Consider the following 13195-nt stretch of genomic DNA (forward strand, 5'->3'; position numbering starts at 1 on the left):
ATGGACTGTTTAAGGTCATGACACAGCATCTCAATCGGATTTAAGTCTGGACTTTGACTTGGCCACTCCAAAACCTTAATTTTGTTTTTCTTCAGCCATTCAAAGGTGGACTTGCTGGTGTGTTTTGGATCATTGTCCTGCTGCATAAACCAAGTGCGCTTGAGCTTGAGGTCACAAACTGACGGCCGGACATTCTCCTTCAGGATTTTCTGATAGAGAGCAGAATTCATGGTTCCATCAATTATGGCAAGTCATCCAGGTCCTGAAGCTGCAAAGCAGCCCCAGACCATCACACTACCACCACCATGTTTGACTGTTGGTATGATGTTCTTTTTATGAAATGCTGTGTTGGTTTTACGCCAGATGTAACGGGACACACACCTTCCAAAAAGTTCAACTTTTGTCTCATCAGTCCACAGAATATTTGCCCAAAAGTCTTGGGGATAAACAAGATATTTTTTGGCAAATGTGAGACAAGCCTTTGTGTTCTTTTTGGTCAGCAATGGCTTTTGCCTTGGAACTCTCCCATGGATGCCGTTTTTGCCCAGTCTCTTTCTTATTGTTGAATCATGAACACTGACCTTAATTGAGGCAAGTGAGGCCTGCAGTTCTTTAGATGTTGTTCTGGGTTCTTTTATGACCTCCTGGATGAGTCGTTTTCACGGCACTGTATATAAAATATATATTTCTATTTCTTATATAATTATAAATAATAATTATATATTATAACAATACAAAAACTCATATGTATTGCTAAATAAATACACATGTTATATTTCATAATTTTAGGGAGTTATTGGATATTTATTTATTAGTTGTTTATAGTTTATAGTTAGTTATTTATATTTATTTAAGTAATACATATAAAGTTTATTGTATATACATATTAAAATTAGTTTTCATTATCATTATCATAACATCATTATGTGATATAGTACATGTAGTATTACATACAGTGCAGATCAAGATTCGTTATGCAGATTTGACTGTCATATCTCGTCAAAACCAGTGGCCTGTTTAACTGGATTTAGCTTCCCATTGGCCTTACCTTGAAAATGACAAGGCTAACCATGCTTATCAGAATCGATGATGATCCTGACAGGACAGAATGACCTTCATCCTAAAATGATTAGTGCTTTCGCGAAAGGCACGAGGGAGCCATTACTGTCAGCCAGGCCATGATCTAGAATAATCTATTTGTTTTCATTTCAGCATGTCAGCAGTTACCGAGATGGGCTCGAAAATGACTTCAAACGTATAACCGTATAATGTGATTTCAATGATATTTATCTCTTCACTCATCTTTACGGCGAGATCTGAGTTGTAATGAAGCCGATCAAGGATTCATCTAAGCACCTCCTGTTTCTTTTCTGCCATTTCAGCCAAGATCCGAGCATGTGCAGACGGAGGTGCCAATCATCTGTACCGGCTCACGGAGGGTCGTCGCGAGAGGTGAGAACCCTATTTTGGCTCCCATCACGATTGACTCGGAGGGCAGAGATGGATCTGGAGATGTCAAGGTTCTGGTGTCATTGCACATGTTCATTCTCAGAACGGCTGGACTTGTAGGAGGCCTCAGGAGTATCCCGCTTGCCAGAGTGCTTTCAGAGGACTTAACTCCTAATCCATCACCTTTTGTCAGTGCCTGACAGGCCAGATTCATCTCCAGGCCTCTAAATTGGGTACTTCTCTCCCCTCCAGAGCCGTTTACAATTGTTTTCTTTTGTTTGGGTGCCTTTTTGTTCTACAACCTAAAAATAACGCCGAGTCTCAGACTCTCCAAGCACCGAAATCACAACTGAGTGATGGGACTTAACACATACTGGTGCATTTGTTTATTTTAAAATGAAAATTCTGTCATTATTTACTCACACTCATGGCATTCCAAACTCCCATGTTGTTATTTTGGCACCTAAAAAATTATTTCTAGTTGTTAAGCTCCAAAAAAAAGCACAATAAAAGTGGTTGATGTGACTTATATTCAGAGATGACTTCTGAAGCTATGTGACATCTTTGTGCGGTGAACACACTGAAATATAGTGTATGAGTTGTATAGACTATTTTGATACCTTTGGTTCCTTTTTATTTGGAAATATCATGAATTTTGAGACAGTGTTTATCTTTTGATAATGGAATGTTCCAGGTTTAATACAAGTTAAGGTCAATTGACAGCATTTGTAGTATAATGTAGATTATTGCAAATAAAAATCATTATTATTATTATTATTATTATTTTCAGTCACCCCTGTTCATTTAGAAAAAAGCAGACATTAAAGATTACAGGTCATTTACTGTATGGAAGTGGATGGGACCAATTTTGTGGGATTTAAAAAACAAATTGTAAGACTTATAATGGACTACTTGCACTGAGCCTCGTGGCACACTTCCGTTTTGAAATAATACAGCTCGGTTATTTCCGGTTATGTGTATTTTCAATATGCTGTAATCATCTAGTTGACTTAAACGCGTATTTAAATGAAAGTCCGCGCTATGATTTTAAAATCCGGACATTTTCAGAGACATGAGAAGAGATATTCTGATGATTACTGTGTACAGAATTTTCCAAACTCAACGGAACTTGAAGTTTTAATCCAACATAAATCGATGTGAGAATGCAGTGGCTGGTAAACATACGTTATTGTGTTACCACAGGGTGTCAGTGCTCTAAAACTATAGCCACTGTCTTTTTATGACATCACAATGATCGTTAATATCTTTTAATTACTGAAAACATGCAACACACTTCTTGTGCACTTCTTTAAATCTGAAATTAATAAGCATGATATTGTTGTTATGAAGCTTGAGCCAGTAAAATAACATTTTATGGATTTAAATAGGATTGAAAACACAGCAAATGAGAAGATAAAATAGATATATATTAAGCTATGTACAATAGACTAAGCTGCTGCTTCAAAACAGCTGGTTTATTGTGACAGCAGGCATATTTAAGAGAGTGAGAATGCCTTCGTAGGGAGCTAATGATCCATTCAGCGCACTGCCAGTAAAGTATGTTTCGGCTGCGATCGTCAGAAGCTTGTTGTTTTGAGCTTATCAGCTTGCAGCAGCACTGCCAAAGACACCTCAAAGGACGTTCCAAAAAATAAACAATATCTTTTGAATGCACACATACAGCAGGCCCTGTTCCATGTCACATCCATCAATTCTCTTGTACCTGTCATTGCTTTACTCCATATGCTTTTACTTTTTTTTTTACTTTTAGTCATTTAGCAGACGCTTTTATCCAAAGCGACTTACAAATAAGAAAAAGTAATTAAAACTAAAAGCTAAAACTCTATAAATACTATATATATACACACATTTAAGAAAATAAAATAAATTAAATAAAAATGACAAATGCATACAACAGCATTTCAAAACTAAAACATTTAAATGAAAACAAAAAAATAAAGCTAAAAACAATTCAAAAATATTAAAAGAACAAAAGGTATGAGTATAATAATGATTCTAACATAACACCAAGCCAAACACCAAAAAAACAACTACATATGTGTATGTACAGCCACACACATATACATATACATGTACATATATATAAATACATTAAATATATATATATATTATTTCATTTCCATTTTGTATGTTGAAGTACTGAAATAACTCAAATTAAATAAAAGTAAAACTTAATAAAAAGCCTATATAGACATAATAAAAAAACGAATAAAATGACAACATGACTACAACTGTAACTAAAACTAAAATAGATAACTAATACAAATCAAAGTACATTAGTTCATCAGTAATCCTAAAAAAAATAACACTGAGGCAAACACACATGCTAAAATAACAACAACTTACTGACACATAGTAAGAAATAGTTTATAAAAAAACTATGCTTTTGTTGTCATCTGTAGATTTTATTCAGAGCTGCCAGAAGAGAGTATGGAAGCCTTCTCCAGACAGTTAGCCATATGCGGTGTCATTAGGGAATATCTACTCGCTGGAAATTAATTGGGTCTGAACAACAAGCAAAATATTCCATATTTGGAAATGAATATCATCAACAGATGCAGTGCTTTTTTGGTTCTCCTTAGATGAAATGAAGGAATTCACATTTTTGAAGGAATTAAAGGGGATTGTTCAGGCCAAAATAACATTTCTGTCATCTACTTATCCTCATGTCATTCCTTAACTATCTAAATAATTCAGATCTTTTTAATGAATCGATTAATCAAGTTCACAAAACCAATCTGAATGATTCAAATCTTTTCAATGAATTGGTTGATTCAGTTCACAAAACTGGTCTTAATAATTCACATTTGTCGAATGATTCGGTCAATTTCATTTTTTTTTTTTTAAAAAAGGTCTGAATGATTCATTTCTTTTTAATTAATTGCTTTATTCAGTTCTCAAACTAATCTGAACGATTAAGATCCTTAAGTGAATTAGTTGATCTAGTTAATAAAAGCATTGATTCAGTTTGAATGATTCAGATGTTTGTAATTAATTAGTTGATCTAAGCTGATCTGAATAATTTGATTCATTTGAAACACTAATGTGGTACTTTTATGATTCTTCTTTGTCATTTGAGAGCTTGACCATTCCAGTCCTCATTTGCTTTCATTATCTTGACATGAGCATGCATAAGTGATGGCAGATTTTTAATTTTTGTGTGAACTATCCCTTTAATTGAAAATTGAGTTGACCAAAACTTACAATGTGTATCTAATGATACTTGCAAATCAGGCTGCACGTTGTGGCATCTGGTTGTTGTTTTATACTCATTTGTGAGCAAAAGCTGATTCGTTTAGACCAGCGACTGCACATTCCCAGAAGTCTTTTTGATGCAGGACAGGAACACATTTCATATGTCTGGCAGACCTCTGGCCTTGCCTAATTACATGCATCCACAGTGATTATTCATTTTTAATCTTGCTGTGCAAACAGGAGCTGACAGGGAGAGAAATCGTCAGAGGAGCTGGTGCCCAGATCAAGACATATCCTGTTATTATCTCACAGTGCCTTAAATGTAATTACCGCATTGACCTTTCCCAGCACTTTGATTAGTTTAGAAAGCTCAGCTTTATTTGAACTGAAGCAGTGAACACGCTATTTATTGCTTGAAGCTCATGAAACATACTATGCTTTATTCTGCCATTTGCAGATGGCATCGGCCATTATTATGGAACAGTTTTCTAGACCCAGACTAGAATTATCAACACCGATTGCTCTCTGGGTAATCTTCCAATGTTCAGATTCTTATTAACTGTTAGATTAGTATATAAATACATTTCTTTTTAAAACAGCTACTGTTGAAGTCAGAGAGAGACAAGTGAGAACTTTTTATATATTATATTATATTATATTATATTATATTATATTACTGTTCAAAAGTTTGGGGTCAGTAAGATTTTTTTTCTGAAATCAATTAATACCTTTATTCAGCAAGAATGCATTAAATTGATCAAAAGCGACAGTAAAGACAGTTACATGTTACATTGTACCCTTTTTTCTCTTCTTTTCAACTTTCTATTCATCAAAGAATCGTAAACAATTTATCGCAGTGATCAGATAATATTAAGCAGCCCAACTGTTTTCCGCATTCATAAGAAATGAGCATATTATAATGATATCTGAAAGATTATTTGACACTGGAGTAATGCCGAAAATAGCCATCACAGGAATAAGTTACATGTTAAAATGTTTTCAAATAGAAAATGGTTCAATTTAAAATTATTAAATTAATTTAAAACAAATAAATGCAGTCTGGGTGAGCATAAGAGACTTCTATATTATTAAGAGACCTACATATTATTATATTGACAATGAACCCTAATGAAAGCACAGTAGCAGGTTTCGAATGATGCATTTGCATCATAAAATATGAATTTATACAATGAATGTTAAAGATGTAAAGTCTTTTCAGACAGTAATTTATTATTTCACACCATATCTAAAAGCAGCCATACTCTGCACTTTTATAACATTTTATTATCTTCTTATAGTTCACTTGTAATGTTAGTAATTTAGGCTTTTTGCAGCTGTAATTTACTACTACAGAACTGTTTTACAGTTAAATCGCCGTTTTTTAACATTCCTTTAAGACTTCTTTGTGTAAATGATTTCTGTGTCACATACAGTATGAAATAAGTAATGACGCTTAAAAAAGTTTTAAAAAACCACATGAAGTGTGCAGTTGTTGAGGTTGTATAATCGGGGACTTTTGACATCATTAGCACAAATATGCATTTGTAGCAGGGAAGTAAAGTATGCATATTCGGACGCAGGGTACGTATCTATGGTTGCACATTAATGTACAGTACTCCAGCTCGGTACGTGTTGTGCGGGTGTAGTTATTCTGAAGTACTTGTGTGACCTTTGCTGATTATCAAGGAGTCGAAAATGAACACGGAGGCATAATCAAAAGCTGATCGTCTGTTCAGATGATCCACTCAGGAGGGGCGGCTTTATGATTTCACCAGACTGTCTGTAATGAAGCAACAGCTGAAGAGGTCTCTTGATATTCTGAGGGGTGTGTGAAACTGCCAGGCATAAAGCAGGCGATCTGTTATTTAAGTCCTGAGTGGGCTTATTGACGTACAAAATAGAGCGAAACTTGTGCTGCACGAAATGAAGCCAATATGAAGTTCCCCTGTTGATGAACAGTCACATCGTTTATTAGCAAAGAGAGGCCACATCAAAATACAAGACGTTTAAGGATTTGCATGTAGTTTTGTTCTTGAATGTCACTTGGGAGCCCAATTTTCACCTCCCCACATTCTCATTGATGTTATTTTAGAGTGTAACAAGGAAAAAACAAGAAAGCCGGAGCGATAACTGTGATCTCGTCTGTCTGTCTTGCCTCCTTGGGCTGTGACAAAATGAATGAAGCATCTGATGCGACAGGGTGTTTGGTCTCAGGCTCTCCCATTGGCTTAGGTCTTGACCTTCTGGAATTACTTCAATTCTTAATCCTAATTTTCTCTGTGCCGGTCCAAATCGAGTTCTTTTCCAACGAGGTATAGTCCCTGCATTACGATTAACTTTAAGTGACACTTTAATTTGAATGTAAAAGAGGTGTATTTTGCCTCCAATTTGAGCTTTGCGGTGGGAAGGAGCTGTTTTGCTGATAAAATGTCAAAAGGAAAGGTTTAATTTAGCTTCACCTTAATGTGGCCGCAGAACTGTCACTGCTGAGGGTTATTTATGGTTTCCTGTTTAACTGGGAGTCTGTTGGAGAGGACACAACAGGAAACTTTAAAACCGTTTGTTGCTTTGAATTGCTTTTTCTCACACATTGAACCCTGGATCAAAGCCAGAAGCATTCAGGATTATCCATAGGGGCACAAATTATATAACCATGTTTATTCTTAACATGATATAATATGCTTAATCACTTGTAGATCTACATTTCACGGTTCTATTAATGGTTTTCCCATGTTCATTTTTCCACTGTTACGGACAGAGTATAGTACTTAAATACTCTGACAGAGTTTCATGAGCTACTTACTATTTAGTGATGGCACAACAGTGCATTCTTTTAAATAGATTTAAAAAACATACAACGTGACCTACGTACTCTGATTCCCAAACAAATGTCTATTGTGAGTTCCGTTTAGTGAATCAAAGAGACACTGTCAGTGCAACCAGTGTAGTCCAATTTCTGAATGAATGACTCAACAAAGCGACTCTTCGTTTTGTGTGAATCAGACGCATAGAGCATGACTAGTCTGATTTCTGAACGAATGGTTCTTTTCCGCCTATTTTAAATGAATAAAAACATACGGTGTGACCAGTGTAGTCTGATTCCCAAACGAATGACTCTTGTGAGTCAGTACTTTTTAGTGAATCAAACAGATACATTACAAACAGTGTAGTTCAATTCCTAAACAAATAACTCTTGCGAGTCAGATATTTTTAGTGAATCAAATAAAAAGGCAACCAGTCTAGTCTATTTCCTGAACAAATTACTCTTGTGAGTGTTCTTTTTGGTGATACTGCACAACCAGTGTAGTCCAATTCCCAGATGAATAACTCTTGTGAGTCAGTTCTTTTTAGTGAACAACCAGTGTAGTTCAATTCCTAAACAAATGACTCTTCTGAGTCAGATCTTTTTAGTGAATAAAAAAGACATTTAAAAAAACGAAGCAACCAGTCTAGTCTAACTCCTTTTTAGTGAATCCAAAAAAAAAAAAAACAGTCGAGTCTAATTCCTGGACAAATTACTCTTATGAGTGTGTTCTTTTTGGTGAATCAAACAGATACTGCACAACCAATGTAGTTCAATTCCCAGATGAATGACTCTTGTGAGTCATTTCTTTTTAGTGAATCAAAACGATACAGGGTGACCAGTGTACTCTGATTCCTGAGCAAATGACTCTTGTGAGTCAGTTCTTTTTAGTGAATCAAACAGATACAGTCAGTGCAACCAGTGTAGTCTGATTTCCGAATGAATGACTCCACAAAGCAACTCTTCTTTTTAGTGAATCAGAAGCATTCAGCAGTAGTCTGATTTTTGAAAGAATGGTTCTTTTGAGTCTGTTCTCTTAAATGAGTAAAAAACATACAGTGCGCCCAATGTACTCTAATTCCCGAACGAATGACTCTACAAATCGGTTCTGCTTAGTGAATCAAACACATAAGGCGCGAACAGTGTAGTCTGATTCCCAAACGAATGACTCTCGTGAGTCAGATCTTTTTAGTGAATCAAAAAATATAGGGCAACCAGTCTAATCTGATTCCTGAATAAATTGTTCTTGGGATTCTGTTCGTTTTGGTATATCATACTGCATAACAGTCCAATTCCCAGATGAATGATTCTTGTGAGTCATTTCTTTTTAGTGAATCAAAAAGATAACAATGTGACCAGTGTACTCTGATTCCTGAACTAATGACTCTTGTGAGTTCAAACAGTGCAAAAATGTTTACTTAGTATTGTTGTTTAACATATAATTTAGTCCAAGGATTGGATTCCATTTATGTTGAATTGCTTAGAAGTTTGTCTGAAATGTGTTATTGAAATTATTTCATCATTTGGCAGCAGAATTGTATTTCCTTTTTTCCGAAATAATTGTTGCTTAAAAGTACTAAAAGAACTATGAATTTTAAAATGCAAATGCTACTAATATTGTTGATTGTCTTGGCAAACTTAGTGTAAATTTAGTGACATTGAATTGGCTTTTATTCCCCACACAACCTGTTTGTAACAAAGCTATATTTGCACGCTGGTGTTCTCCTCCTCATTGGGCCTCAGATTCAGCCGTGAGATGAAGATAGCGTTCCTGTAATCTGCTGCAGTGTTACTCTTAAACCAGCTCGGCGGCGCATCTCTGCTCATTCAGCAGCTACATGCACCACCCAGCAGAGCGTGAAATCGTAACATCAAGTCTTTATGCTTTAATGCCTACCGATACCCACGCTGCCTTTCTGCTCTCAGGGAATAAAACGAAAGAAGCCACGACATGATCTGCCTTTCTCAAAATGAATACTCTGCCCATCTAAGCGAAGAAAATCTTGTCATTGCCTCCATATATATCGTAAATCTATGTTGCAGGAGTTTGGTGTGAGGCATACGGTGACGGCACAGCTTGCATCAATTCTCTCAAACCCTCACTGTGTCAAGAGGCTGTCTGTGCCGCTTTTGTCATGACTGGGGATAGATAGTGCTGTGACTGGCAGGCGTTGAATGGTTCTGGTGGGGTCCTGTCACTGAAGCTTTCCATGGCCCGTGTCAGAGACGCACCTTCATTTCACATGAATAAAGGATCTGATGGCTGTACAAATTGTGCTCTTTTTACCCATCACCCTCTCCTCCCGCTCTCTCTCACATCAGTTTCTCTCTCTCTTCCCATGAAGTTTTCTCCCAGACTACATAAATGGAGATTTTGATTCAATCCTGCCAGAGGTCAAGGCATTTTACACACAAAAGGTAAGCTTACTCTCTCTGGGACTCTCTTGTGATGTCTCTCTTACTTTCTTTTATGTTCATATGTTTGCACATTCTTCAGTTTTCCCTCTTTTTAACCAAGGTATCTGTATTGCTAGAGTATTGAATTGTGCAAAATTATTATAGTTAAAGGTCATGGGGCAATCCAAAAATGCTTTGCAGGTATATTCTAATACATTATACGTAGTTGCTGAAATGCTCAATGCAATAATAAAAAATACCGTAAAAATTGCATATTTATATTTTTTGCATTAAAGGTTGTTCCATGGAAGTGGTTTGGGGGCCTGTGAAATGGAAACAGTTGTGCTGCTTAATTTTTTTTTCTTTTCTTTTTTAGGATTCTTTGATGAATATAAATAAAAAATCTTTCTTTTTTTTAAAGAATTTTTTTCAGCAATGTGTTAAATTGATTTAAAAAATGATAGTAAAGACTTATATTGTTAGAAAAGATTTCTATTATGAACAAATGCTGTTATTTTAAATGTTTTATTCAGATTTTTTTTTTATTAAGAATCCTGAAAAAAGTATCACATGTTCCAAAAAATTTTAAGCAGCACAACTGTTTCCAACATTGATAACAAATCAGCATAGAATGATTTCTGAATGATCATGTGACACTGAAGACTGGAGTAATGATGCGGAAAATTCTGCTTTGCATGACAGGAATAAATTATATTTTAAAGTATATTAAAATAGAAAACTGTTATTTTATATTGTAATAATATTTCACAATATTACTGTTTGTGTGTGTGTGTGTGTGTGTGTGTGTGTGTGTGTGTACCTGTTTGATCAAGTAAATGCAGCCTTAATGAACAGAAGAGACTTAAAAAAACATTAAAAATTTTTTTTTTTACTATTTTTAAAATAGATTTTAGGCCTATCCAAGTTAATGTGATACATTAATATATTAAATAAAAATATAAAAAATCATTATGAAAATTCTTAATTTTTAACACTAAAGAATGATATTATTATTTTTATTCTGCTATCTTGAGACTGGTTGGAAATCATGAGATTAATTGTGATTTAGTTTACAATTTCTCCAAACATTTCCATAAATTCTTCTAATAATTTGCTAATAATGAGACCAAATAAGGTGATTGTTTCATTTTGGAAGCATGTTGTATTTTAATTTCACACTCTTCGTACAGTATAATTGGGTATTTAAATATACATCTAGGTATCTAAATATATATATTTAGGATCTTAGCATCGTATTTGGGGGTTATATGTTTAAGCTTCACATTTAGGGGTCCTTGACATTAAAGGGGTCCTATTATGCTCTTTTACAAAGTCTTGATTTTGTTTTGGGGGTGTACTAGAAATAACAAAATATCTCCCTTTGGAGTGGACTTTGAGATTTGTAACTTTCTAGATCTTTTTTATGCCCAAACATACACACTACACACTGACTAAAATTTAAAAAGTGAAAAAGCATAATAGGACCCCTTTAAAAAGCTTGAAAACCACTGGCCTAGAGCATGAAACTATCAAAATGAAATAGACATTTAAAACCAGAATTGTCAGTTTTCATATTTAGCCTGTTTTATGTTAATATCTTTGCATAATATTTGGTCTATGAAGTTCATTGTAATATTAATGAATTTCAATGTTTGATTTTAAGCACTTTTTGGTCCTGATATAAATATAAGTTAAATATTAATGCAAATTATTTGCAAACAAACTTGGGCTGACACACTTTCTGATTGAGATTCATATTTTGTCCTTTCCAGCCATACCCCCCAGCCACTCACTTCCTCAAGTCATGTCGATTTCACAGATTCACGCCACTGACTTCCTGTCATTCTGGAAAGGTGCAGTGTGGTGTGGTATCAGTCTAGTGGCTAAAGCTCTTAACAAAGTTGGTGAACCTGTGAAGTGAAGTGTTACAGAGAGGCCTCCACTGTGCCCTTGAGCAAAGCACTTAACTGCACTCTTCTCCTGCGGGACTGTCTCTGAAATTAGTGTACTGTACATCAGTTTGAATGAAAACCATCTGCTAAGTAATGAGTACCAGAGGTTATTTGCATTGTTATAATCCTGCATACATGCATTTTTATCTCATTCCTAAGCCGGTGTATGCAGCTTTTGGGGGAACCGAAGTTTGACAGAGCATGACGCCTGAATTTAAATGGGTTTGAAAAGGAATAAAACCAGAGTGATGCTCTGTGGAGAATAAAGGAAAGATCAAGCCGCAACAGAAACAAGCTTCTCGGCTGACGTTTGGGTGCGAGATTTTTGTGATACCTGCTGCAATTGAGAAGTCACCTGCGACGGCCATGTATATGCAGCCATTGGAGGGAACTGAGACTAGATTCGAGCGACGTTCACCTCTGCCCTTCCTGACACTCAAAGAATTCACACAACAAGAGATCCCATGTACAAAACACAGCGCGATCAGACAAAAAGCGAAAGGAGGTGCTTGTTTGGAGAAGGCAGTTTCTAATAGTGCATCATCTTTAAAGTTTCTAAACTTTAAGTTAAAGAGGCCGTTGTTTTCCCCTTTATGACCCCTTTATGACTTTATGAAGTTTATGACCAATTACAGCTCTTATACTTACACCTTTCTAATAGTTAAGGGGCAATAAGATTTTTTTATGTTTCTTTTTTAATGCTTTAATGCTCACCAAATCTGCATTTATGTGCTTAAAATTAGAGTTAAAACATTAATATTCTGAAATATTATTGCAATTTAAAAAACTGTTTTAATATATTTTAAATTGTTCCTATTTGTAAAATATATTTAGGGCCCAAGCCACTAAGGCGCAGAGCCCTAAGGATTTTTTTTTTTTTAGGGCCCAAGCCACTAAGGCGCAGGGCCCTATTGATCCCCTAAGGATTGAATCCCCGCAGAGGCTGGGACCCGGGTGTGGCACAGGGGATCTACGGCGCCCCCTGGAACACAGAAAACTTGACATATCTCACACTTGGACGTATTCATATGAAACTCTGTACACATATAGATCTCATTGAGCCGAACAACTTTCGCACTGCATGTCATAGGCTCCACACAACAGGAAGTTGGCTATTCAGAGCTGTGTAAGAACCACATGCTCTGGAATTTGATATACTCCTCCTAGCAGGGCTGGATTGGTAATCGGGCATACCGGGCATTTTCCCAGTGGGCCGACAGAATGTTTTTTTTTTTGGTTTTTTTTTGCCAAGGACCATCACGCAGGGACAGCGAGCAGCCAGTGGCCCATTGGATTGTCTCCTGTATTGACAGCGTAAACCATCCAATCACAATGCGCTATAGACGGAGCGATGAAGTATTTTGCTCCGCCTACACAA

At 35.8% G+C, this 13195-nt stretch overlaps 1 protein-coding gene across 4 annotated transcripts in view; it reads left to right on the forward strand.

Moving 5' to 3' along the window:
• The window catches only part of tpk1 (thiamin pyrophosphokinase 1), a 101407-nt gene that overhangs the window by 19597 nt on the left and 68615 nt on the right, over positions 1 to 13195 (forward strand). For all 4 annotated transcript variants that reach the window (XM_016537038.1, XM_016537035.1, XM_016537037.1 and 1 more), the window contains 2 exons: positions 1383 to 1452; positions 9814 to 9886. In XM_016537038.1, coding sequence (XP_016392524.1) covers positions 1383 to 1452; positions 9814 to 9886 — 143 coding nt within the window. The remainder of the gene's footprint in view (positions 1 to 1382; positions 1453 to 9813; positions 9887 to 13195) is intronic.

This window comes from Sinocyclocheilus rhinocerous, unplaced genomic scaffold (assembly GCF_001515625.1).
Source record: "Sinocyclocheilus rhinocerous isolate Xijiao unplaced genomic scaffold, SAMN03320098_v1.1 scaffold65, whole genome shotgun sequence".
NCBI classification, from domain to species: Eukaryota; Metazoa; Chordata; class Actinopteri; order Cypriniformes; family Cyprinidae; genus Sinocyclocheilus; species Sinocyclocheilus rhinocerous.